Source organism: Cucurbita pepo, chromosome 15, assembly GCF_057944985.1.
Source record: "Cucurbita pepo subsp. pepo isolate OVF chromosome 15, ASM5794498v1, whole genome shotgun sequence".
Classification (NCBI taxonomy): Eukaryota; Viridiplantae; Streptophyta; class Magnoliopsida; order Cucurbitales; family Cucurbitaceae; genus Cucurbita; species Cucurbita pepo.
In genome coordinates, this window is record NC_141812.1 from 2,609,467 (window position 1) to 2,634,856 (window position 25,390).

General features: G+C 40.6%; 4 protein-coding genes across 6 annotated transcripts; 1 reads left to right on the top strand and 3 right to left on the bottom strand.

Moving 5' to 3' along the window:
* Positions 1 to 304: 304 nt before the first annotated feature.
* Positions 305 to 4,087, bottom strand: LOC111776368 (uncharacterized). The gene is made up of 2 exons (XM_023655801.2): positions 3,948 to 4,087; positions 305 to 1,000 (listed from the first exon to the last, which is right to left on the bottom strand). Exons 1-2 carry the CDS (start codon positions 4,076 to 4,078, stop codon positions 544 to 546), a joined length of 588 nt encoding a protein of 195 aa, XP_023511569.2. The 5' UTR covers positions 4,079 to 4,087; the 3' UTR covers positions 305 to 543.
* A 1,609-nt stretch (positions 4,088 to 5,696) lies between these two features.
* LOC111811877 (uncharacterized) lies at positions 5,697 to 7,058 on the top strand. 2 transcript variants are annotated; one of them, XM_023698916.2, is made up of 3 exons: positions 5,697 to 6,085; positions 6,167 to 6,211; positions 6,297 to 7,058. In XM_023698916.2, exons 1-3 carry the CDS (start codon positions 5,794 to 5,796, stop codon positions 6,437 to 6,439), a joined length of 480 nt encoding a protein of 159 aa, XP_023554684.1. In that variant the 5' UTR covers positions 5,697 to 5,793; the 3' UTR covers positions 6,440 to 7,058. The 2 variants fall into 2 exon arrangements, with proteins under 2 accessions (XP_023554684.1, XP_023554685.1); XM_023698917.2 differs by having other exon boundaries at positions 5,698 to 6,085; positions 6,300 to 7,058.
* Positions 7,059 to 7,912: 854 nt separating this feature from the next.
* Positions 7,913 to 11,344, bottom strand: SAMBA (valine-tRNA ligase). Of its 2 annotated transcripts, none has more exons than XM_023697983.2 (3): positions 10,988 to 11,344; positions 9,614 to 9,724; positions 7,913 to 8,296 (listed from the first exon to the last, which is right to left on the bottom strand). In XM_023697983.2, exons 1-3 carry the CDS (start codon positions 11,133 to 11,135, stop codon positions 8,214 to 8,216), a joined length of 342 nt encoding a protein of 113 aa, XP_023553751.1. In that variant the 5' UTR covers positions 11,136 to 11,344; the 3' UTR covers positions 7,913 to 8,213. The 2 variants fall into 2 exon arrangements, with proteins under 2 accessions (XP_023553751.1, XP_023553752.1); XM_023697984.2 differs by having other exon boundaries at positions 7,913 to 8,267; positions 10,988 to 11,337.
* A 1,586-nt stretch (positions 11,345 to 12,930) lies between these two features.
* On the bottom strand, positions 12,931 to 23,880 carry NHL8 (NDR1/HIN1-like 8). The gene is made up of 7 exons (XM_023699011.2): positions 23,133 to 23,880; positions 22,875 to 22,949; positions 22,275 to 22,791; positions 21,146 to 21,531; positions 20,787 to 21,013; positions 20,539 to 20,686; positions 12,931 to 13,346 (listed from the first exon to the last, which is right to left on the bottom strand). The coding sequence occupies exons 1-7, from the start codon at positions 23,589 to 23,591 to the stop codon at positions 13,218 to 13,220; spliced, it is 1,941 nt and encodes a 646-aa protein (XP_023554779.1). The 5' UTR covers positions 23,592 to 23,880; the 3' UTR covers positions 12,931 to 13,217.
* Positions 23,881 to 25,390: the final 1,510 nt, after the last annotated feature.

Sequence of the window (25,390 nt, forward strand, 5' to 3'; positions counted from 1 at the left end):
TCTCTGCCTAAGTGTGGGTTGTACGGTGAGTCAGGCCAGTTGTGCTATGACTCCCTTGGTTAGGCTCGCTCGAAATCTTTTTATACCCTTACTTCCCTTGTAAGAAAGGCCGACGAACGACTCGTCTTTCTACTTAAGGCATTTGCCACCAAGTTTACTTTTCCAGGATGTTACTGGATATGTACGTCATAATCTTTCACCAATTCTAGCTACCTTCTTTGTCTCATGTTTAACTCTTTCTGGGTGTATAAATATTTTAAACTCTTGAAGTCGGTAAAAATTTGGATTTTCTCTCCATACAGGTAGTGCGAAATGTTTCGTTCTCCTCGAACGGTGGGATCTCACAAATATAATGTATTTGTATAAAAAAATATGCAAAAATTTGATATAATGATACGGAGATTGTAATATCTTGCCATCTATCTGCTAGCTGCCTAAAATGTAAACACTACCTTTGGGATTTATTCAAAAGCAAACTCATGGCTTCCAAGAACATGTTCCAAACATTTTAAAACAAGAAGAAAATGAATACTATCTTCTCTTCTAGTTTCGGATCATCCATTGCTTAATATCGTCTCGAATACCGTGCTCGAAACGTCCTCTTCTATAATCTGTTTTCATTCCTTCAGAGCTACAAATGCTAAATTGTCTGTGTTGATTCATAGTCCCAGCAGGCTTTCGTTGCCTCATGATCATTGCAATGGTAGGGAAGGCCTTAGGCCATCCGTGTACTGATGAGGTAAATGATAGATATTTATCGACTTTCTGACCGATCGCTGCTCGAGTGCTGGCTCGATGTTTCATGTACGAGTTGGAGACCTGTTTTATCATTTTCATACCTGTGTCAGTGCCACTGGGATGTTGATGAATCCCAGCAGACGGTTTCATTCGATTAAGCCATTGCGAAATCCAGCTGCTAACATTCCTACCAACTTTTAAGTCACGATGCTCAATGGTCCGGTGAGCTTTCAGAGTAACGTCGAATATGGCTCGTGTTCGTCTGCAGTAAGGAAAACGTGCATACGAGCAGTTAAAGAAAAAAAAAACCAGTTCAGACTAGCAGCAAAGATATAGGAATTAATCCTGAAGTTATTATGGAATTTTGGTGAGTTTATCGAGAACCACCCAAACTCACTCCTAGCAGATATTGTCCTCTCAGCTTTTCCCTTTGGGCTTCCCCTCAAGATTTTAAAACACGTCTACTAGGGAGAGGTTTTCATACCCTTATAAAAAATGTTTCGTTCCCTTTTCCAAACGATGTGGGTTCTCAGAATCCACCCGCCTTCCAAACCCAGCATCCTCGTTTGCATTCGTTCCACTCTTCAATCGATGTGAGATCTCAGAATCCATCCCCTTCGAGGCCCAGCAGCCTCGTTTACACTCGTTCCCTTCTCCAATCGATGTGGGATCTCACAATCCACTCCTTTCAGAACCCAACATCCTCGCTGGCACTCGTTCCCCTCTCAAATCGATGTGAGATCTCACAATCCACACCCCCTTTCGAGGCTCAGCGTCCTCGCTGGCACATTGCCTGGTGTTTGGCTTTGATATCATTTGTAATAGCCCAAGCCCACCGCTAGCAGATATTGTCCTCTTTGGGCTTTCCCTTTCAGGCTTCCCCTCAGGCTTCCCCTCAAGGTTTTTAAAACACGTCTGCTAGGAAAAGGTTTGCACACCCTTATAAAGGGTGTTTCGTTCTCCTCCCCAACCGATGTAGGATCTCACGTATTGGTCGAAGTGAAACGCTCGGCATTGCATCACTCAATATGAAAGAATCGGTTTCATTGCAGCAATTTGTTCCATATTCTAGACATTGTTCTAAATAACAAATTTAGCATTAGAAAACTGTGAAGGAAAAGAGGACCACTAACAACCCCAAAATATGCCCCGGTGGAAGGGACTCGACATGTTTGAAGACGTCTCCAAAATTTGGGAAGCAAACCTTTTACGTTAGGCAACAAATTAAAATATTTAGAAGGTGTGAGATCCCACGTCGGTTGAAGAGGAGAACGAAGCATTTTTTATAAGTTGTGTGGAAACCTCTCCCTAACAGATGCATCGTAAAACTTTGAGGGGAAATTCAAAAGGGAAAGCCCAAAGAGAACGATATCTAATAGCGGTGGGCTTGAACTGTTACAAATGGCATCAGAGTCAGGCACGGGGTGGTGGGCCAACGAGGACACTGGGCCCCCAAGGGGGTGGATTGTGAGATCCCACGTTGGTTTGAAAGGGGAACAAAGCATTTCTTGTAAGGGTGTGGAAACCTCTTCCTAACATACGCGTTTTAAAACCTTGAGGAAAAATCGAAAAGGGAAAGTCCAAAGAGGACAATATCTGTTAGCGGTGGGCTTGGACTGTTACAAATGGTATCAGAGATAGGCACCGGGCGGTGTGCCAGCGAGGACGTGGCCCCCAAAGGAGGTGGATTGTTAAACCTCAGGTACGTACGAACAGTCAACAGTTATCAGGTTGAAACTTCACTAACTTAATCACCCAATTGCCTACACTCTACGACTCTACAGAGAAAATGAAGACCCGAAAAATTCCACATCTAAGACCATGTATATCTTCCATACAATACAATAAATAACTCCAACTATTCCACCAGAATGCTACTATGCAAATGTAAAGGCTTCAATCCAGTAACCATAAACAAAACATATTAAGAGTAATTAGTTCACCGACCATTGCCACGAGATTTGTGTAAGAACCTAAACCCACCGCTAGTAGATATTGCCCTCTTTGAACTTTTCCTTTCGGGCCTCCCCTCAAGGTTTTTAAAACGCGTCTGCTAGAGAGAGGTTTCCACACCCTTATAAAGAATGCTTCGTTCGTTCTCCTCCCCAACCGATGTGGGATCTCACAATCCACTCCTCTTTGGGGCCTAGCGCCCTCGCTGGCACTCATTCCATTCTCTAATTCATGTGGGACCCCCAATCCACCCTCTACGGGGCACAACGTCCTTACTGGCACACCGTCTTGTGTTCAACCCCCTTCGAGACTCAACCTCCTTGCTGGCACATCACTCGGTGTCTGGCTCAACCCACCGCTAGCAGATATTGTCCTCTTTGGGCTTTCCTTTCGGGCTTCCCCTCAAGGTTTTTAAAACGTGTTTGCCAGAGAGAGGTTTCCACACCCTTATAAAGAATGTTTTGTTCTCCTCCCCAACCGATGTGGGATCTCACAATCCACCCCTTTCGGGGCCTAGCGTCCTTGCTGGTACTCATTTCATTCTCCAATTGATGTGGGACCCTCCAATCCACCCCCTTCGAGGCCGAGCGTCCTTACTGGCACACTGCCTCGTGTCCACTCCCCTTCAAGGCTCAGCCTCCTCATTGGCACATTGCCCGGTGTCTGGCTCTAATATAATTTGTAACAGCCTAAGCCCACCGCTAGCACATATTGTTCTCTTTGGACCTTCCCTTTTGGGATTCCCCTCAAGGTTTTTACAACGTCTGTTAGGGAGAGATTTCCACACCCTTATAAAGAATGCTTCATTCTCCTCCCCAACCAACCGAAGTGGATCTCACATTTTGTTTAATGCCAAGGGCTGGATTCTGTAACAAATCCCAGGTGCAGAGCAAGAAGATAGAGTATTAACGATGGAAAGTTCAGCATATTAAGCCCAAAATCATGTTTCACAAGGACACATATCCTTGATTTGTGAATGAACATTCCAAAATCCAGATCAATAGTTACGGAAGTCTTATGCAATATCACTAACATCCTCAACTTCCAGATTTTTTCAACAAAAAGATATCGAACAACTTTCATCATCGAAACAAGACATTGAAACATCCATCACATACTAATCAAATAGCGACTTCAATTCAAATCCTACAGAATCAAGTGGAAAAAAAAGGCGTTGAACGAGACAATGCGCAGAAGCATTCAGAAGCATTAAGATCAAGAAAATACGAAGAACATAAGAAAGAAGGGGAAAATACCGGTGAAGAAATCGACGAATCCGAGGGTGGTTGGGGGATACAAGACGCCGCTGAGTCTTCAAAACGAGCTTAAATGTTTTCTTGAGCCCCAAGAAATAGGCTGTTGCCAGTGCAATCTCCCATAACACCATTTTCCCTCGCTCTGTTCATCTTCTTTTTTCTTCTTTGGTTTTATTGAAATTCCGGTTTGGGCCTGGGCCTGAGCCTGGTCCAAATGGGCTTTAAAATAAAAGCCCAATATAAATAAATTAAAAAAATTAATTATATGGAGGATTTTTATTTTTATTTTTTTATTTTTATTTTATTAACGTCGGAATCAAAACTATCGACTTTAAATATTTAAATATCCAACATAGAGAAAAAAAAATATTAATTATTGTTGAGCCATGCTCATTTCAGTAACTTTAAAATGATAATTGATGTCTTATTCATTCAGCTACGTTCTTTCCTTAAAATGATAATTGATGTCTTATTTATTAATTTACATTCTCGGTTAAAATTTTGTGTACAGTCACTGTTATAAAGATTTCTCGCACATTGCTCTACGATAAACATTTTTTATTGAAAATAAATATAAAAAATAACTAAGGCATTTTAGATCGGGTGACCACTATCATGAAGAGCATAAACTTAGCTCTCGAAAGTAATTTTCATATTAGTTTTTATCTCAAATAAACTATGGATCGAGTAGAATGGAGAGTAAAAAAATATTTTTACGAGTCTATTATAATTTTTTAAAATAACAAATTAGTATATATTATATAATTTGAGGTTTAAATTAATGAAATTAAACATTTAAAGTTAAAATTTATTTATTTTTTTCTGGAAAAACTATATAAATATTTTAAATTACCCACCAACAAAAGGACAAATTAGCTTAAATAAATAAATATATATATATATATAATCATAATAATCATAAAAATATTTAAATTAATAAATAAGTAATTAATTGAAATAAGAATAAATTATAAGAGTAAAGACAAATAATTTAAATAAAAAGTGAAAATATATTTTTTTTTATTTTTTATTTTTAAAATATTATTTCAATTAAAAAAAATAAAACACCCTACTAAATTTAAAAATATTTTTAATGTTCATATAATTTATAAAAATTCATATTTAAAAAATATATTTATGGACTAAATAATAAATAAAATATAATTTTAATTTTGATTTATTTAACTTATTCCTCTATATATATATAAGCTAAATTAATAAAAATACTGTGTAATACTTACACTTTCAAAAGTTTCAATAATATCTTACTACAAAAAAATTAAAAAATATCCTTACAGTTAGTTTTAGAGGGAATCGGTAATATAATTTTAAAATGTTTCAAAAATGCTTAAGAAATGCTCGAGTTTTCAAAAGTTTCCTTAACGCCCTTAAATTTTTTTAAAACTTTAAAAATATCTTAAATTTGTTTAAAAACTTCAAAAAAAAATATAATTACTAATAGTACATATGAGGCGTCCATAGACGATTTTTGTCCATATTGACGCTCAAAAAAAATTTTTTAAAGGTAAATGATGTTAATACTACTTTAAAAAAAATTCGGATATTTTTTAAAAATAGTACGTATTTTTTAATTTTCTCAAAAAAAAAAAAAAATATATATATATATTTGTTAACAATTCAAAGGTTTTTTTTAAATAAAAAATTTAAAGATATTATTAAAATTATTAAAATTTTAAAAATATTTTAAAAATAAAATATGGACTTAATGTCACGTTAAAATCAAACGAGAGACAAATGGAAAAAATATGGAAAACAAGACAAAATGTTATAATTGCCTTTTAGTGAGCAAACATCGCCTTTCTCTCTCTACCTCTCTCTCTCTACAATGCAAAGGCAATCTCTAGGCTCACCAGTTTCCAAGCTCCACGGCCATGGCGCCGGAGCCAAATCCGATCAACTTCCGGCCGACGATCCAAAGCGCAAGAAGCATTCTCCATCTTCTTCCTCAATTGTCATCTACGACGGACAAGACGACGAGAAAGTCTCTAAATCTTTCCGATTCTCATTTCCATCGCCTTCTCCTCCGCGGCAGGAGAACCTCGTTCACGCCATCCCTATCCTTACCATTATCTGCTTCCTCATCCTTTACATCTTCTCGCACACTCCTTCGCAGTCAGGTACCTTCAATCGCTCCTTATTTCGCTTTACTTTCAATCTAATCGATCGTCTAGGTTAATATTCTGTTTCGATTTTTTCAGATTTGGCTCAGTTTCATGGATTCAAACATCCTTCTGAACAATTAGGTATAATGTAGTAGAGGATTTTGCTAATTGAGGCATTCTCTGTGTAATTTCTGTAATTGAACCTTTGGATTTGGTGTTTTACTAGCAGAAATCAAAGCCGATGGAGACGAACTTATTGTGCCGAAGCAAGGCAACATTCTGGCGATTCAGAGTTTCCGTAACCTAAAAGAGATCGTAAAATCATCCTCTCATAAATCTCGCTCTCCGAGGAAACTCGCGGATTTCTAAACTCCGCATTTCCGATCATCTGAACTTCCGGTAAAATCTCACTGACCTCGTTTTCGCCGTACGGCTTCACTCGCCGCCGCGTGTGCTTCTGTACATCAAATACTCCGCCGGATCAAATCGTCTTTATTCCATTTCCTTTTAGTTTTCCAAGTTTTTTTGTCGGCGCTTCTGTAACTTCCGTTTAGATACTATAATCTTAAATCTAAACAAAGAATGAGTAAATAAATAGTTGATCAGAAAACAGAACCAGTTACCGAAGCACCGATAGATAGTTCACGTGAACTTCCGACGCCGGCGCGGCGGATACGAAAGTGGAATCCAGCTGGAGCATATTTACTGCTATTTTCGATTTTCCGAATCGGACCGTTACAGAATTGGGAGAAGGGCCAATACGCCAGTTGGAAAATACTGGCGTAGCTGCGGGAGTCAGGTTCTTTCTTCCTATCAAATTTACTTTTAGGCCCTCTATCTATTGCCTATTTATCTTTAGGCCCTCCGTCTATTGCCTATTTATCTTTAGGCCCTCCGTCTACTGCCTATTTATCTTTAGGCCCTCTGACTATTGCCTATTTATTTTTGGAAATTTTGGGTGATCGGGACATCTTGCCCCGTTTTATTATTCATTTCTTCCAAATTTTCTATCAAAATTTTCTATTTATTTTTGTTAGGATCAAAGTTTCGATCTCATATTTTAAAAGTGTTGGGTATAATTGAAATCAATCTCATAATTAATTTTGATAACATAATTTGACTATAAGAGCCAAATTTGAGTTTGGTATATATCACTAAAAAAATTACTAGAAGAAATTATTGGATTAAATCACCACAATATGATGAGCAATTTTAGGTATTTCAAATTTATATCTAATAATTATTAGTAGTTTTTATATCTATATGTTGAAGATCTCACATATGAAGAGAGTTTTTTGATTTTATGAGATACACGAGTTACTTTTCTCATTATCTTGTGACTTTGAGATGTAATATATTAAGTAAAATTTTAATTCTATGTCTATTTTTTTATCATATCGTAACGAACGTATACGTTGTATTAATTGAGTTGTGATAGGTAAACCTAAAAGCATATCAAAATAGTGGTTAGGTATAAAATTTGAAAGCATTCAACAAATGGAAAAAGCCAAATTCATGGAAGAAAGAATGGTTAATACACACAAGGAAGCCAAGATGATTATTGGGTTCTCCAATTTGTGTTTGGCAAGTTTTGTTTTCTTCTTTCTTACCCACATCTTTCTCTCTAAATCTTTAACACTTGACCACGAAAGCTAAAATATTTAGTTCTATTAGAAAATCTATTTTCAAAATATGACGTATTAGGTAAAATTTGATAAAAGAGATGACATAATTGTTTTAATTTGATTCTGTATGAGTCTAGTTTTTAAGCTTTTAAGATTATTATTACGACTTATTTTGAGACTAAGAGGTATAATCGAAATTGGATAAGTAAAAAGGCACTGCAGAGGATTATAGGGTTAATTTAATTTAACGTTCAAAACCTCGATTCAAGCGCCATAGGTCGAACTCTTCATATAAATACATCACCTATTCGAATAGAAAAACGAGGAAGATAAAAAATTATCCTAACATGTGAAGCAAGGTTTGATTTTGACAAGCATTTGCAAACCCTTAAACAGGTAAAGAAAAATTAAAAATAGAATAGAAGGATTAGTTGATTGGATTGTGGGAATGAGGCTGAAGAACTCTACTGAGGAACTCTACTGAAGAACTCTACTGAAGAACTCTACTGAGATTATGATCAAGCTGGCCCATTATCTTGTTTTCTCTTCTGTCTTTTTGAGGAAATGAGCACCTGATATGGAATTGCATGGCAATTAGCACCTTGAAACCGCAAAAGTAGAGTAGTCAAGCATATATGGCAATAGTTGCATTCAACAACTGAAATCAATAGCTGAAAACTAAACATCCATCACTAGAGCTCTTACACACTAATCTTCCAAGTCAATGGCGTGTGCATGTGTAACAGCTCAAGCTCACCGCTAGTAGATATTGTTCTCTTTGGGTTTTCCCCCCTCAAGGTTTTTAAAACGCGTCCACTAGGGAGAGGTTTCTACACCCTTATAAAGAATGTTTCATTATCCTCTCCGATCGACGTGGGATCTTACAATCCACCCCCTTTTGGGACCCAGCATTCTCACTAACACTCGTTCTCTTCTCCAATCGACGTGGAACCCTCCAATCCACCTCCCTTTGGGGCCTAGCATACTTACTGGCACACTGCCTCGTGCACACCCTCCTTCAGGGCTCAACCTCCTCGTTGGTACATCGTTCGGTGTCTGGGTCTGATACTATTTGTAACAGCCCAAGCTCACCGTTAATAGATATTGTCCTCTTTGGGCTTCCCTTTTCGGGTTTTCCCTCAAGGTTTTTAAAACGAGTCCACTAAGGAGAGATTTCCACACCCTTATAAAGAATGTTTCGTTCTCCTCTCCAACCAATGTGGGATCTTACAATCCACCCCCCTTCTAGACCTAGCATTCTCGCTGGCACTCGTTCCCTTCTCCAATCGATGTGGAACCCCCCATGTCCACCCCCTGTCTGGCTCTAATACTATTTGTAATAGCCCAAGTCCACCACTAGCAGATATTGTCCTCTTTGGGCTTCCCTTTCAAGCTTCCTCTGAAGGTTTTTAAAACGCGTCCATTAGGGAGAGGTTTCCACACCTTTATAAAGAATGTTTCGTTCTCCTCAACCGATGTAAGATCTTACCGCATTTGCTTCTTTGCATATGTAATTCAAAGGACAGACTATGCTCACACATGTCAAGATGCATACAAGGGCTATACTGTTACATCGGTATGCATCACATACATCGGTGAACAAGCAGACTATGCTCACACATGTCAAGATGCATACAAGGGCTATACTGTTACATCGGTATGCATCACATACATCGGTGAACAAGCAGACTATGCTCACACATGTCAAGATGCATACAAGGGCTATACTGTTACATCGGTATGCATCACATACATCGGTGAACAAGCAGACTATGCTCACACATGTCAAGATGCATACAAGGGCTATACTGTTACATCGGTATGCATCACATACATCGGTGAACAAGCAAGGGGGAGGAAGGTTAAATAAGAGTGCAGAATGCAGAATGAGGAAGTCAGATCTAGTTGAATAGTTGACCTTGTCGTGACATAAGGTTGATACGAGAGCGAGGACCTTCAAACATCCAGTTATCATCATCCAGAGATTTGACCTCCTTGTTCAGTGCAGCCATTATATTAGATTTAAGAGCTGCAACGCACAGATAATTCAAACCTTACTCACTACAAGAGGAAGTGCTTCATTCATTAACCAAAATGCATAGCAAAAAGACATTATAATGTTCAATTAAAACTCTTATCCACTACCCCTCTTAATCAACAAACGCCCAAATATAACACAAGTGGGAAACATCAAAACATTTCAACAGAAGATCTATATTGTATTTTACCTGGAAATGTTTCACAAAATTGAGAAAGAATAAGAATGGATCATCTCCCTCTTAACTCTTTATGTAAATTCACGCTACTGCATACTAAATGAAGGTGAAATTTATAAAAGAAAAACTCCATTAGGGCACATAAAATCATTTTCTTTTGTCCGGGGGTGGGAGACCATTGTTAGGAATAATGACTCTTCACAATGGTATGATATTGTCCACTTTGAGCATAACCTCTCGTGGGTTTGCTTTGGGCTTCTCCAAAAGGCCTCGTATCAATGGAGATAGTATTCCTTACTTATAAACGCATGATCAATCTCTTAATTAGCCGACGTGGGACTCCTCTCCCAAGAATCCTCAACCACTATCTGGTTACTCACTACATTAAAGACTAGTTAGATTTTGGTTTTCAATGATGTTTCAAACGACCAAGTACCAACTAAAAAATTCACTACCTTCTCTGTAGTTCTAGTTAGAAGCCGCATCATTCATGACAGAGTAAGCCACAATGGTATGATATTGTCCACTTTGAGCATAAGCTCTCATGGCTTTGCTTTGGGCTTTCCCAAAAAGCCTCGTACCAATGGAGATAGTATTCCTTGATTATAAACCAATGATCATTCCCTAAATTAGCCGATGTGGGACTTTCATCATCCAACACCTCTTACCATGTCGTAAACTCAAAAAAGTATTTTCAAATTTTCTAGCCTTGTTCTTATTTCCCCATCCCTTAAATTTTTAGTTAGTATGTATATCTATGTCCACCGACGACTACATGTTTCTCGTCGTATATTGGTGGAAGAACATAGCATTTTCGTCAGTTGATCAGTTCCCCAGCAATCAAATCAAGGCCTAAAGAAATCTAAAAGGCACAAAACAACACGAACTGATTTACAAGAACAAAAGTAGAAACATCAACAACATTGTTTTGGAGTTGAAGTAACCATGAAACAAACACACGATCTTGAAAGAAATTTTATACCTAAGGAAGCAGGAAAATCAGAATCAGATTCCCAAGTTTAAGAACATCGCTGGAACGACGAAGAGCTAAGAAGGAGGATCAAAAGGAAACTAACCGCTCATGGCCTCGTCCTTGCGCTCTTGTAAGGAAACCAAATTGGCGGGGAAGCGAAAATCGTCAAGAGACATTGCAGCATTAGTGGTACACCTTCCGGCAACCGGTGTGGTAGAAATGGAAGAATTAGCCGGCGACGAGGTATTCATTGCGATCCCAAATTTCGTATGAACTAAGCCCTAGAACTGTACAGGAATCAGAAATCAAATCAACGTTTAGGAACAAGTAAAACAGCAAATGCAACGAAGGGGTCTGAGAGGAAAATTGAGCAATGGAGATCGGAGAAGATAAGGGTTTTGAATTTCTGCTGTCAATTTGAAGCGCTTCGAGGATTTATATACACGACCATTTATTTTTTAAACTTGAGATACAAATAGACGAGAGTAGACCGGTTGGGGTAACTCCCACTCTTATGAGATAAGATCGTTCTTCCACGATCTCTTCCGCTCGATGTCTGATTCTGGTACCATTTATAACCGTCCAAGTCTACTGCTAACCGATATTCTGATACCATTTATAACAGCTCGATGTCTGATTCGGGTACCATTTATAACAACCTAAGTCTACTGCTAACAGATATTCTGATACCATTTATAACAGCTCAAGCCTACTGCTCGATGTCTAATTCCGGTACCATTTATAACAGCCCAAGCCTACTGCTAACAGATATTCTGATACCATTTATAACATCTCAAGCCTACTGCTAATAGATATTATCCTTTCTATTGCTAACAGATATTCTCCTTTGTGTTTCATGTCTGATTCTCATACCATTTATCTTATTCTGATACCATTTATAACCGCCCAAGCCTACTCCGCCCAAGCCTACTGCCTACCTACTGCTAACAGATATTATCTGTGTTACATGTTTGATTCTGATACCATTTATAACAGCCCAAACCTCTTACTGCCTACTAACAGATAATTCTGATACCATTTTATAACAGTCCAAGCCTACTGCCTACGACTAACAGATATTATTCTTATCGGTTGATTTTAAAGCTCATTTACTTGAGAGGTTTTCTACCTTAAAGGTAAATTTTAAAATTTAGAAATTAAGCTTATAAATTAACCTATAATTTTAATTTATATAAGTTTCGTAAAAATAATTAAATTTCACTTAGATTCTAACATTTATTCAATTTATAATGATTCATCTATTAATTTTAATAAAATAAAAAATTGAAAAATCTTCATAGTTCCAATAACATTACGTTTTAAACTAATTTTGATGCACAAATTAAAATTTTAATAATTTTTTCAAAAACTTTTTTTTAAAGATTTTTCTTTTTCCCAAACTCACAATTTCTTACCAACCTTAGTTTTTTTTTTAAAGAATTGAAAAAAAAAAATTAGCATATAACTATTCAAAATAATGATGATAACAACATAACATTTTAACTATTATACTTAATTACCATCCAAATATTTATTTGGATACATTTATTGTGATATCTTACATGGAGAGGGAAACGAAGCATTCTTTATAAGAACATAAGAACATGGAAACCTCTCCCTAGCAAACACGTTTTAAAATCGTTAGACTAACAATAATAAGTAACAAGCCAAAGCAGACAATCTCTGCTAGTGGTGGACTTGAGCTGTTACTAATGGTATCAGAGTTAGGCACGGAGCGGTGTGTCGGCGAGAACGTTAAGTCCCAAATAGGGGTGGATTGTGTGATCCCACATCAATTGGAGAGGGGACGAGTGCCAGTGAGGATGTTGGGCACTGAAAGGGATGGATTGTGAGATCCCACATCGGTTGGAGAGGGAAACGAAGCATTCTTTATAAGGGTGTGGAAACCTCTCCTTAACATACGCATTTTAAAACCGTGAGGCTGACGGCGATACCTAATAGACTGAAACGGACAGTATTTGCTAGTGGTAGGCTTAGACGGTCACATTTATCGACGGGTGAAGGAGAGAATTCACACAAATTAACTAAACACGTGAACCACAACATGGGTATTATTAGAACAGGCCTGTAATTCTAATACCTTTACATGGGTAAACCTTAAAAAATTTCTGCTATCTGTTTCAACAAAAAAAAGAAGTGCTGAATAAAACATTATCCTATGATCAACTAAACTAAATCAGTCAGAAAAATGAAGTGAAAGAGGGAAAGAAAAAGTGGGAGAAGAAGATAAAAGCTTTACGAGATTGTAAATGGCTCTTCCCTTTAATTTTGATGAGTAATAAGCCTTAGCTTTTGGAAGTGTAGCAGTAAAACTAACCAGCTGTGTGTTGTTTGCAGCCCTTGGGTCCATAATGCTGGGAGCTGCGCTTCACAACTTTTTTGCATAGATAGCAGTAGTGGTTTTGACACGACCAGCAACGTATGTGATTGTTATTGCCAACCTGTTCATTCATTAAAAGAATGAAAACAAAATAAAGTCGAATCACAAACACAGTATTTTTTTTTCACTCATCAGCATGTTAAGATCTAGATCAAGCAAATTATATGCGATAAGAAATGGAGGAATGTAGTAGAGAGATCGAGACCCGGGTTTCGGTAATGCTAGAAGAAAAGACCAATAGCTTGATTCAAAACTTGATGTGGAGCACGCCAAAGCTATTTATAGAGTTGAATCAATCGCTATGGGGAAAGGAAAAGGAAAACTAGGTTGAAGAGTACCATTTGTAAGATGTTCGAACAATTGCAAGCACGATAGCTGGAAACGCTCAATTGGAGGATAAAGAATGAAAGCATGATGGTGTTGAGATCTAGATCAAGCAAATTATTAGCAATAAGAAACAGAGGAATGTAGTAAAGAGATCGAGACCCGGGTTTCGGTAATGCTAGAGGAAATGACCAATAGCTTGATTCAAAACTTGATGAAGTTCGCCAAAGCTATTTATAGAGTTGAATCAATCGCTATGGGGAAAGGAAAAGGAAAACTAGGTTGAAGAGTACCATTTGTAAGATGTTCGAACAATTGCGAGCACGATAGCTGGAAATGCTCAATTGGAGGATACAGAACAAGAGCATGATGGCATCGGACAGAGAAATCCATTTTTTTTTCCCCAAAATAACACTCTGAATGATAGGGTTGTCTTGCCTATCAGAAAAGAAACTCTGAATCCTAATAGGGAATCTACGTTGAATACCATCGTTAAGGAAAGAGATATCAACTCTCAATAATATCTCAAATGGTAAATATTTGAGGCTTGGAGTGGGAAACAAAATATTTATAAGGGTTTGGAAACCTCAGCATACGCGTTTTAAAAATTTTGAGGGAAAGCCCAAACAGGACAATATCGGCTAGCGATTGGCTTAGGCAATTACAAATGGTATGAGAGTTGGACACTGGGCGATGTGGAGGAGGTTGAACCCCGAAATGGGGTGGACATAAGGCGATGTGCCAGCAAGGACGCTGGCCCCAAGGGAGTAGATTGTGAGATCCCACATCGATTAGAGAAGAAAATGAGTGCTAGTTGTCACGGTCATGCCTGTCCAGGGCATGTTGCCCATGGCCGCATGCCCATGACAAGCCAAACCCTTGTCATGTCTTTTCATTCTAGTGTTTTTCCTTTTGTAATTCTAGAGCGTATGACACCTCAAGAAAATCATGTCTAGGCCTGCCAGAACTAAAATGGCCCAGAATGTACTATAGGGGGATATGACTAGTCGTCAACTTCTCCATACCCAAGGTTATATATGCTAAGCCGTTGTTATCTTTCTCTTGCTTGCTTATATAACGTCTCTTTCTAAAATCTCTCTTTCAAAAATCTCTCTCTCTCCTCGTTTTCTAAAACCTTCTTTTAAAACCGAGGCTAGAGGCTCGACCGTACGTCGCTTGGCCGTAGGCGACGCAAGAACAAATTGGCTTAACTCACTTGTCGCTGGAAAGTGAGTGCCGCACAATCGCTAGTCCGCTGCCTTCGAAAGTGCGATTGTGTCAAGTGGTATCAGAGCTTTGTTAGCTCCGTAACGTCATACAGACCGAGATCATGTCGACGACAAAGTCGACACCCAAAGCACAAGCCGATCGGCTTACGCTAATAGAGGAGGAAATGCTGTTCCTCAAAGAAGTCCCTGACACCCTCCGTTTCCTGGAAACACGGGTGACGGAACTGAGTGAGAAAGTCGTCCAAGTCGACGCAATGGGCAACCGCCTAGACGGGTTGCCAATCGCAGAACTGTTGTTTCGAGTGACCTCGCTCGAAGAAAGAGTTGCTCCTACGAGCAGCCCAAAACCGTCTGATAGTCCGGATAGCTCTGTCGCACACAAAGAGGGACGTGGCGAAGAGTTCGACGTACTACAAAACACAATGATGAGTTTGTTCAATGGATTGGCTGATGAATTCAGATCAACAGTCGACGACCTCCAAGAAAGGATGGCCGCCATGAGCACTCGAATTGAAGTTACCATGAAAGCCGTGGAAGGTGTCACGGCTGGACAAACTAATGCAGGATCCAACAAACTAAGGTTCCCAGACCCTAGAGCCTTCAAAGGGAATCGGGACGCCAAAGAGTTGGAGAACTTCATCTTTGACGTCGAACAGTACTTCAAAGCCACAACGGCTTGTACCGACGACAAGAAGGTGACTGTAGCTGCGATGTATCTCGTAGACGACGCCAAACTGTGGTGGCGTACGAAGGTGCAAGACATCGAGGATGGATTGTGCACCATCGACTCATGGGAGGACCTCAAGAGAGAGTTGAGGGAACAATTCCTCCCCGAAAACGCAGGACACATAGCAATGGAGAAAATAGTAGCCCTGAAACACACTGGAAACATACGGGACTACGTCAGACAGTTCTCAACCCTGATGCTGGATATCAGGGGTACAGCAGAGAAGGACAAGGTGTTCTTCTTTATAAATGGTCTACAGCCGTGGGCCAAAACAAAGATACATGAGAACAGGGTCCAAACCCTAGCTGCCGCAATGGCCTGCGCCGAGAGACTCGTGGACTGTGGGAACGAAGCAGGATCCCAAAGAAGAGCGACACCAGCCCCAAACAATGGGGGCAAACCATACAGACCACCAGGCCATCGAAATGGAAGCCCCAACAGATCGAATGGATGGACGGATAGACCTCCTCAGAACAATCAAGCGGGGACATCTCGAGGGCCTTACCACCAAAAGAACCACCCGACGACGCCTTTGCAATGCATGCTATGTAAAGGCCACCACAAGGTATCCTACTGTCCTCATCGGGCCTCTCTCACTGCACTCCAAGTGTCCATTCAAGAGAGCAATGAGGCCAGGGTCGAGACTTTGCTAGACAAGAAAGAAGATCACGACAACCCCCGAATGGGCGCACTCAAATTCTTGTCAGCCCTCCAACGGAAAGTCGAACCGAAGGAGATAATAGAGAAAGGGCTTATGTTCGTAGATGCCACCATAAACTCTCGACTGAGCAAGAGCACTCTGATAGACTCTGGAGCAACCCACAACTTCATTGCTGATCAAGAAGCCAGAAGATTGGGACTCACCATAGGAAAAGACCCGGGGAAAATGAAAGCTGTCAACTCCGAGGCCTTGCCTATTGTGGGAGTTTCCAAAGGAGTCCCCTTCAAAATAGGGGATTGGACTGGAGAGCTAGACCTTGTCGTGGTTCGCATGGACGACTTCGATGTGGTACTTGGGATGGAGTTCCTCCTAGAACACAAGGTCATCCCAATGCCATTGGCAAAATGCTTGGTGATCACCGACCGTAACCCCGCAGTAATACCTGCAAGCATCAAGCAACCAGGTAATCTTCGGATGATCTCGGCCATACAGCTGAAAAGGGGACTCGCCCGAGAGGAACCTACCTTCATGGCCATACCACTGATAGAAGAGGCAACCACCGAAGAGACTGTCCCAGAGAAAATCAAGGATGTATTAGACAGCTATACCGACATAATGCCAGAGAGTCTACCACAAACACTACCACCTCGTTGAGGCATTGACCACGAAATCGAACTCCTCCCCGGGGTTAAGCCGCCCGCGAAGAATGCATACCGGATGGCTCCACCCGAGCTAGCCGAATTGAGGAAACAACTAGACGAGTTGCTGAAGGCGGGATTCATTCGCCCGGCAAAGGCCCCTTATGGAGCCCCCGTACTATTCCAGAAGAAGAAGGATGGGACGTTGCGTCTGTGCATATAGACTATAGAGCCTTAAACAAGGTGACAGTACGCAACAAATATCCTCTGCCGATAATATCCGACTTGTTCGACCAACTTCACGGGGCCAAGTACTTCACGAAGTTGGACTTACGATCGGGATATTATCAAGTACGTATTGCCGAAGGGGACGAACCCAAGACGACGTGCGTAACAAGATATGGGGCCTTCGAATTCCTAGTAATGCCCTTTGGCTTGACAAACGCCCCAGCTACGTTCTGCACGTTGAAGAACCAGGTTTTCTACGAATACCTGGATCAGTTCGTCATAGTATACATCGACGACATTGTTGTTTACAGCACAACCCTCGAGGAACACAAAGTGCACTTGAAGTTAGTGTTTGACAAGCTCCGGCAGAACCAGCTGTATGTGAAGAAGGAGAAATGTGCATTCGCACAAACATGCATCAACTTCCTTGGACATGTCGTCAGATGTGGACAAATCAATATGGATAGCGACAAGATAAAAGCTATCCAAGAATGGAAGGTTCCTACTTCCGTATCTGAGTTGAGGTCCTTCTTAGGACTAGCCAACTACTATAGGCGGTTCGTCGAAGGGTTTTCACGACGAGCCGCCCCATTAACAGAGCTGTTGAAGAAAGACCACCCTTGGTCGTGGTCGAATGATTGTCAAATGGCCTTTGAAAATTTGAAAACAACCATGACGAGGGGTCCTGTCCTCGGGTTGGTTGACGTCACAAAGCCATTTGAAGTGGAAACCGATGCTTCCGACTTTGCTCTCGGTGGGGTCCTTATTCAAGAAGGCCACCCCATCGCTTACGAAAGTCGAAAGCTCAACGATGCCGAACGAAGATACACTGTCTCCGAGAAAGAAATGCTGGCTGTAGTCCATTGCCTTCGAGTCTGGAGACAGTATCTCTTAGGATCGCAGTTCGTAGTGAAGACGGATAACAGCGCCACTTGCCACTTCTTTGATCAACCAAAATTAACAGCAAAACAAGCCCGGTGGCAGGAGTCGTTGGCTGAATTCGACTTCAAGTTCGAACACAAAACGGGAAAGAGTAATCAAGCAGCCGACGCGCTGAGTCGGAAGGGCGAACATGCGGCCCTGTGCATGTTAGCCCATATTCATTCAAGTAAGATCGACGGATCGATGCGCGACATCATCAAGGAACATTTACACAAAGACCCATCGGCCAAAGCCGTTGTCGAATTAGCTAAGGCTGGAAAGACACGGCAGTTTTGGGTTGAGGGGGACCTCCTGATAACCAAAGGAAACAGATTGTACGTCCCAAGAACGGGGGAACTGAGGAAGAAGCTCATTCAAGAATGTCATGACACCTTATGGGCCAGACACCCGGGATGGCAAAGAACCTACGCCCTAATAAAGAAGGGGTACTTCTGGCCAAACATGCGAGAAGACATCATGCAATACACCAAGACGTGCCTCATCTGCCAACAGGATAAGGTCGAGAAAGCCAAAGTCTCTGGACTCTTGGAACCTCTACCTGTGCCAACAAGACCTTGGGAAAGTGTATCTCTGGACTTCATAACACACCTCCCAAAAGTCGGGGAATATGACGCCATCTTGGTTATTGTGGACCGGTTCTCAAAATATGCGACGTTCATCCCCACTCCCAAATTATGCTCGGCGGAACTCACAGCCCAACTGTTTTTCAAACACGTTGTAAAGTTATGGGGCATTCCGTCGAGCATCATCAGTGATAGGGATGGCAGATTCATTGGGACATTCTGGACTGAGTTATTCGCTTTCTTGGGAACAACCTTGAACATCTCCTCGAGTTATCACCCTCAAACCGATGGACAGACAGAACGGTTCAACTGCTTGCTTGAAGAATACTTACGTCACTTCGTCGACGCTCGCCAAAAGAACTGGATACAATTGTTAGATGTCGCCCAATTTTGCTTCAATTGTCAAACAAGCTCGTCTACAGGGAAGAGTCCCTTTGAAATTGTAAGTGGACGACAACCGGCCTTACCCCATATTATTGATCATCCTTATGCAGGAAAAAACCCTCAAGCTCACAACTTTACAAGAGAATGGAAGCAGACGACAGATATAGCCCGAGCATATTTAGAGAAGGCTTCCAAGCATATGAAGAAATGGGCGGACAAGAAGCGTCGCCCCCTTCATTTCCGTGCAGGAGATCAAGTCCTTATCAAGCTGAGACCAGAACAGATCAGATTTCGTAGCCGAAAGAACCAGAGACTAGTTCGTAAATACGAAGGCCCGGTTGAAGTCCTTAAAAAGATTGGGGCTACCTCCTACCGAGTTGCACTCCCCGCATGGATGAAAATCCACCCCGTCATTCATGTGAGCAACTTGAAGCCCTATCACCCTGATCCAGACGACGACCATCGAAACGCAACCACAAGACCGAGCATCGATCTGAAACAAAAAGAAACAAAGGAAGTGGAAGAGATCCTAGCCGACAGGGTTAGGAAGATAGGAAGACCTGTACGGACGATTCGTGAATTCCTTGTCAAATGGAAGAATCTCCCTACAGAGGAAACAAGCTGGGAACGCGCCGAAGATCTGAACTCCGCCGCCACCCACATCGCAAGGTATGAAAGTAGTCGGTTGACAGGGACGTCAACCAATTAGGTGGGGGAGGATGTCACGGTCATGCCTGTCCAGGGCATGTTGCCCATGGCCGCATGCCCATGACAAGCCAAACCCTTGTCATGTCTTTTCATTCTAGTGTTTTTCCTTTTGTAATTCTAGAGCGTATGACACCTCAAGAAAATCATGTCTAGGCCTGCCAGAACTAAAATGGCCCAGAATGTACTATAGAGGATATGACTAGTCGTCAACTTCTCCCTACCCAAGGTTATATATGCTAAGCCGTTGTTATCTTTCTCTTGCTTGCTTATATAACGTCTCTTTCTAAAATCTCTCTTTCAAAAATCTCTCTCTCTCCTCGTTTTCTAAAACCTTCTTTTAAAACCGAGGCTAGAGGCTCGACCGTACGTCGCTTGGCCGTAGGCGACGCAAGAACAAATTGGCTTAACTCACTTGTCGCTGGAAAGTGAGTGCCGCACAATCGCTAGTCCGCTGCCTTCGAAAGTGCGATTGTGTCACTAGTGAGGACGCTGGGCCCTAAAGGGGGTAGATTGTGAGATCCCATGTCGGTTGGAGAGGGGAACAAAACGTTCTTTATAAGGGTGTAGAAATCTCTAGCAGACGCGTTTTAAAAACTTTGAAGGAAAGCTCGAAGGGAAAGCCCAAACAGGACAATATCTGCTAGCGGTGAGCTTGGACAGTTACAGTGCTATACTAAAAAGGAATCTTGGATGGACTACATTGAGTGATAATACTACCAAAATTTTTACATTACGACCCGTTTCCCCCTTCGAATGCATTCATTTCTTTGTATAGTTCAGCTGATTGACACACAGACTACCTAAAGAAACACCATATCCATTAGTAAATGTGTCCTACTCGCTACTCACCTTGGCATTAATTTGACCACAATTAGGACATGGATGACCATTTTCAGGAAAAAGTTCTGCACGAATCTGGCCCAACAGCTGCCGTGCATTCATGCGCTCTTCCCACTGCTGAATGGTTTCTTGCGAAAACAATTCACATGTGCCCTCCCTTCATGAAAGATTAGCGTGTTAGATTCATCTATATAAGAGAAGTGCACAATTGATGCGAATCGTCAGTACTAAACTAATGCTCGTTCGCACGAACAAACCTGAAATGGTCATATCCATCAATTGCCTTGCTGCAGCGGTAACAGAAATACTGTCCACAGTTATTGCAAACCATCTTATTGCAACCTTCGGTCCGTGATATTGCCATTTTGCAAGATGGGCATTGCTTGGCATCGCGAAGTATTTCCTTGACACTCATAAGCTCATTTATCATCTCACGTTCCTTTCGTCTTTGATCACTACTTAACTGAGATGAACTTTGACGCTCCTGCAGCATTAAGAATAACACGTTAACGAGGTTAAGAAATGTAAGAGGTCGAGTTCTAACGATAAATGCTAATGAGTATCCCCACAAAAAGGAAAAATGCTAATGGATTGGTGAACTGGGTACTTAGCTAACCTCAAGAAGACGAAGCTTCATTTCTGGAGTCATACATTCAATTCCGACATGACGTCTCTCGCTACAGAGTGTACAAAAACTAAAGTAACACTTCGAGCATTGAGCATCATGATCTACGTCCTCGAGGCAGGGGGTTTCACACCTTGGGCAATAGACTACATCGGACATTGACTCCAGTGTTTTCGTGAGCAACATGGATTCCCATCTTTCAAACTCCTCAGCACCAAGCAATTGCTTCAAAAGACCAGGAGGAAGCATAAGATCGCATTTGGCATCTGGACATTTGAGTTTGCTGACGGTGCCTTCCTTGACATGCATATTTGAGTATGTCTCCATGCATTTCCAGCAAAAGTAATGCTTACATGGAAATCTTACAAACTTTGTACCTGATTATGCACAACCAACAAACAAAGCAGCTGGAGTTAAAAGTTCCCATTCGACAGTTCGATTTCTACACCCAGACTGAAAGACGTATTAAAGGTCAGGCTACCATGACTACAAAAGATTTTTGTCAACTTGGAGCAGCTAAGTTCGTGGTTCGTGGTTCCATTTAATAGGTTTTAAGAAGTATAATAGTTTTCTTTGAAGTTTGAAGCGAGTGGTTCTATTCCACAAGGATATCAGATTAGAACTTTTTCCCCATTCATATCTCCAATATCAAAACATCGCTTAGGGTGATTCAACCCGGAACAAAGAGAATCTTTTAGTTAATGCAGATAATTAGTGATTATGTAACAAAAGTTGACACCTATATGCGGAGTCGAACAAGAATCCATAATAAACAGGCCGAGTAATATTCGGTACATAATGAGGCAGATATTGCTGGTCTGACTAACAAAGGAACCTCTTCTTAGAGTAGGATAGTCAGTCAAATTGTGTACAGATAATTTGTCTTCTCTTTCGAAATACAACTCTCTCTAGCGTCGGGAAGGGAAGGGAGGGAAGGGCAAAGCTAGTTAACCGACACCATGTCCAAAAATTAGATGCTTGAACTTAATTACTATGTCATAAGTGATTGTTATTAAAACTATTCTCGCTAATGCATACAAGCAAAAGTAGAACGTAGAACGAGTCAGTAGGCTGTAAATTGAATAATAGCATCTTATCATGAGCCAATTATTGAGCTTACCTGCAAACTGACTTAAACAGATGCAGCATTCCTGCAAGTTCATGCAGAAGTCCTCCTCACGTCTCTGATTGTCATAATTTACAATGGCAGGAACATCAACTTCTGGAGAAACACTTCCCGAAACTGCTCGAATATCTCCCAAATGTCCCTTGTTGTAAGGACCAAGCGTAATCTCTTTATCTATCTCAAGATAAACCAGAGATGACGTTTGTAGACATTCTACCCATTGATATACAACTTCCTGCCCCGCTTGTTCCGTCCATATCGTATCCAATACAGAGCAAAGACGGGAAATTCTAGCAGCGTCCAACCACTGAATAGAGATTGTATAATATGGAGGTAGGTGACTCGGATACGATTTCGGTAATAAACAGGTCAAAACAATGGGATTAAGATACTTGACTTTGAAAGAACAAGAGAAATCATCTGAATTTGTTCTTTTCATCTCAAGAGCACCAGATGAGTTGAGATTTGCAGTAACAGTAATATCACCAGGATACTCAATGTGTATGGAAATCTACAGAATAATAGAAAAGTTTGAGGATCAAATTCCAAATTGTTTTGATGCAACAATTATGAATTTATCGGATAGTTATGAACCTGGAAACGGCGCTGCCCTCTATGTTCATCGAGGATATGGATATTTTCTCCATATATGGACTCCAGAGCCAGCAACTGCCGAAGATTCACCGATAAAACAGTAAACAGTTCAAGATTGAACGCGAAGAATAAATATGAAGAACAAAAATGTCATCGCCAATATCAATTCGTAGCAAATTTAACGTGTATAAACAAGCTTCAGCTGAAAAACAATCAATTACGCTTACAAATCAGAGGCAAATAACGTTAATCGCATACCTCATCTTCCTGCAACTGATCATTGATCCTAAGCTGCTCCTCCGGCAACTCCGGCTCCTCGGAGATGCGTTGCAGCATCTCCAACCTACTGTAAACATCATCCGTAGCCTCACTTGAGCCAGAATTTCCAGCTGTTTCGTCTCTAATCTCACAGTTCGAATTCACAACATCTCCGCATCTCTCCTCCATTTCCACAGGCTTTTCGTCGCAAGTGAAAGATTCTATCCCATCGGCTAAAGCACTCACCTCCGCTTTCTCGACAGGTCGAGGACGGGGGCGGCGGCGATTCTCATGCTCGTAGTTGGAATTACGACCAGTAGAAGGACGATTACCGGGCTCCAAGCGTTGTGAGCCGGAGGTAGAAGCGCGATTCTGAGTTTGATTCGAGTGTTTGGCAACCCAAACCTCTTGAGTTCGATTCTGATCAGCCCGCCGACCTCCTCTTCCGGTCTTTCCCATTGCAAATTCCGGCAGACGTTAGGTCGGATTAGAGGCGGCAAAGGATACAAGATTTCGATCGGAAGACTCGAATTCAACTGCCAAACGTTGATATGTTACTAGATTTACGCAGACGACGACTACGAGAATTATGAAATCATAGCAATCGAACAGAATTTTCGTTTGAATTATCGCCTCAAATCAACTCTACACATTGCACGTCCTTCACAAATCGGAAGCCTTGAACTGAATTTAGGTTTAAAAAATGTGCAATTTCGATTTTTTCTTCATGCATACTTGATCACACAGGCAATGGTGGAATTTTATCATTTTATTTTTACCGAATTATAGAAAAATATCTCAACTTTTTAGTTCCATTCAAAAAAAATATATATATATTAGCAATATTAAACTTAAAAAAAAAAAATCTCAAATAAATTTTAAAAAGGTGCATTAATATCTATATACTCAATAAGTAGATCATTTAATCGGTGTGAGTACCAAATCAGTAGCTAGTCGATATTAGTTGCTTCTAGCTACTTACATATCACTGCTGCACAATCTTAAAACGTGTCTGACAGTTTATCCGCTTTAGCTCGTTACGTATCGCTATCAGCCTCACGGTTTTAAAATATGTCTGTCAATGATAGGTTTCCACACCCTTATAAAAAAAATGTTTCGTTTCCTTCTCCAACCGATGTAGGATCTCACAATCTACCCCCTTTGGGAGCCAACGTCCTCATTGGCACACTTTCCAGTGTCTTAACTCTAATACCATTTGTAACAGCTCAAACCCACTGTTAACAAATATTATCCGCTTTGATCCGTTACATATCGTCTTCAACCTCACTGCTTTAAAACCCGTCTGTTAGGGAGAGATTTCCACACTTTTATAAATAAAAAAAATTTTGTTCCCCTCTCTTATTGATGTGGAATCTCACAAGTGCTTATACAACATTAACACACCTACCGCACGGTGTCACGGTCATGCTCGTCCAGGGCATGTTGTCCATGGCCGCATGCCCATGACAAGCCAAACTCTTGTCATGTCTTTTCATTCTAGTGTTTTTCTTTTGTAATTGTAGGGCTTATGACGCCTCAAAAATATCATGTCTAAGCCTGCCAGATCTAAAATGGCTCAGAATGTACTATTGGGGATATGACTAGTTGTCAACTTCTCCCTACCCAAGGTTATATATGCTAAGTCGTTGTTATCTTTCTCTTGCTTGCTTATATAACGTCTCTTTCCAAAATCTCTCTTTCTAAAATCTCTCTCTCTCCTCGTTTTCTAAAACCTTCTTTTAAAACCGAGGCTAAAGCCTCGATCGTACTTCGCTTGGCCGTAGGCGACGCAAGAACAAATTGGCTTAAGCTCACTTGTCGCTGGAAAGTGAGTGCCGCACAATCGCTAGTCCGCTGCCTTCGAAAGCACGATTGTGTCACACGGCACGCTTTACCATAAACCATTAAGATTCTCAATCACATGATGTATATTTCTTAAAATAAAAAATTAATTAAAAACAATTTAAGTGTTACATAATAATAGCTTATTCTAAAAAAAATAATTATTCCTATTAGGTAAGAATTTATGTAACCATTCAATCCAATATCCCATTATTGGGCCTAGATTGGGCTTGCAAGATGTTCCTTGTGTTATTTGGGCCTTACACAACCTAGCCCAAATCATCCAATTTAAGCCCAAAATATTTATTTATTCTTTTTCCATACATTTAATTAAAATTTTCAACCTATATTTTTGAAAAAATTATATTTTAAAACGGACCATAACCTAACTCAAATAAGCTCACAACTCAACTTAA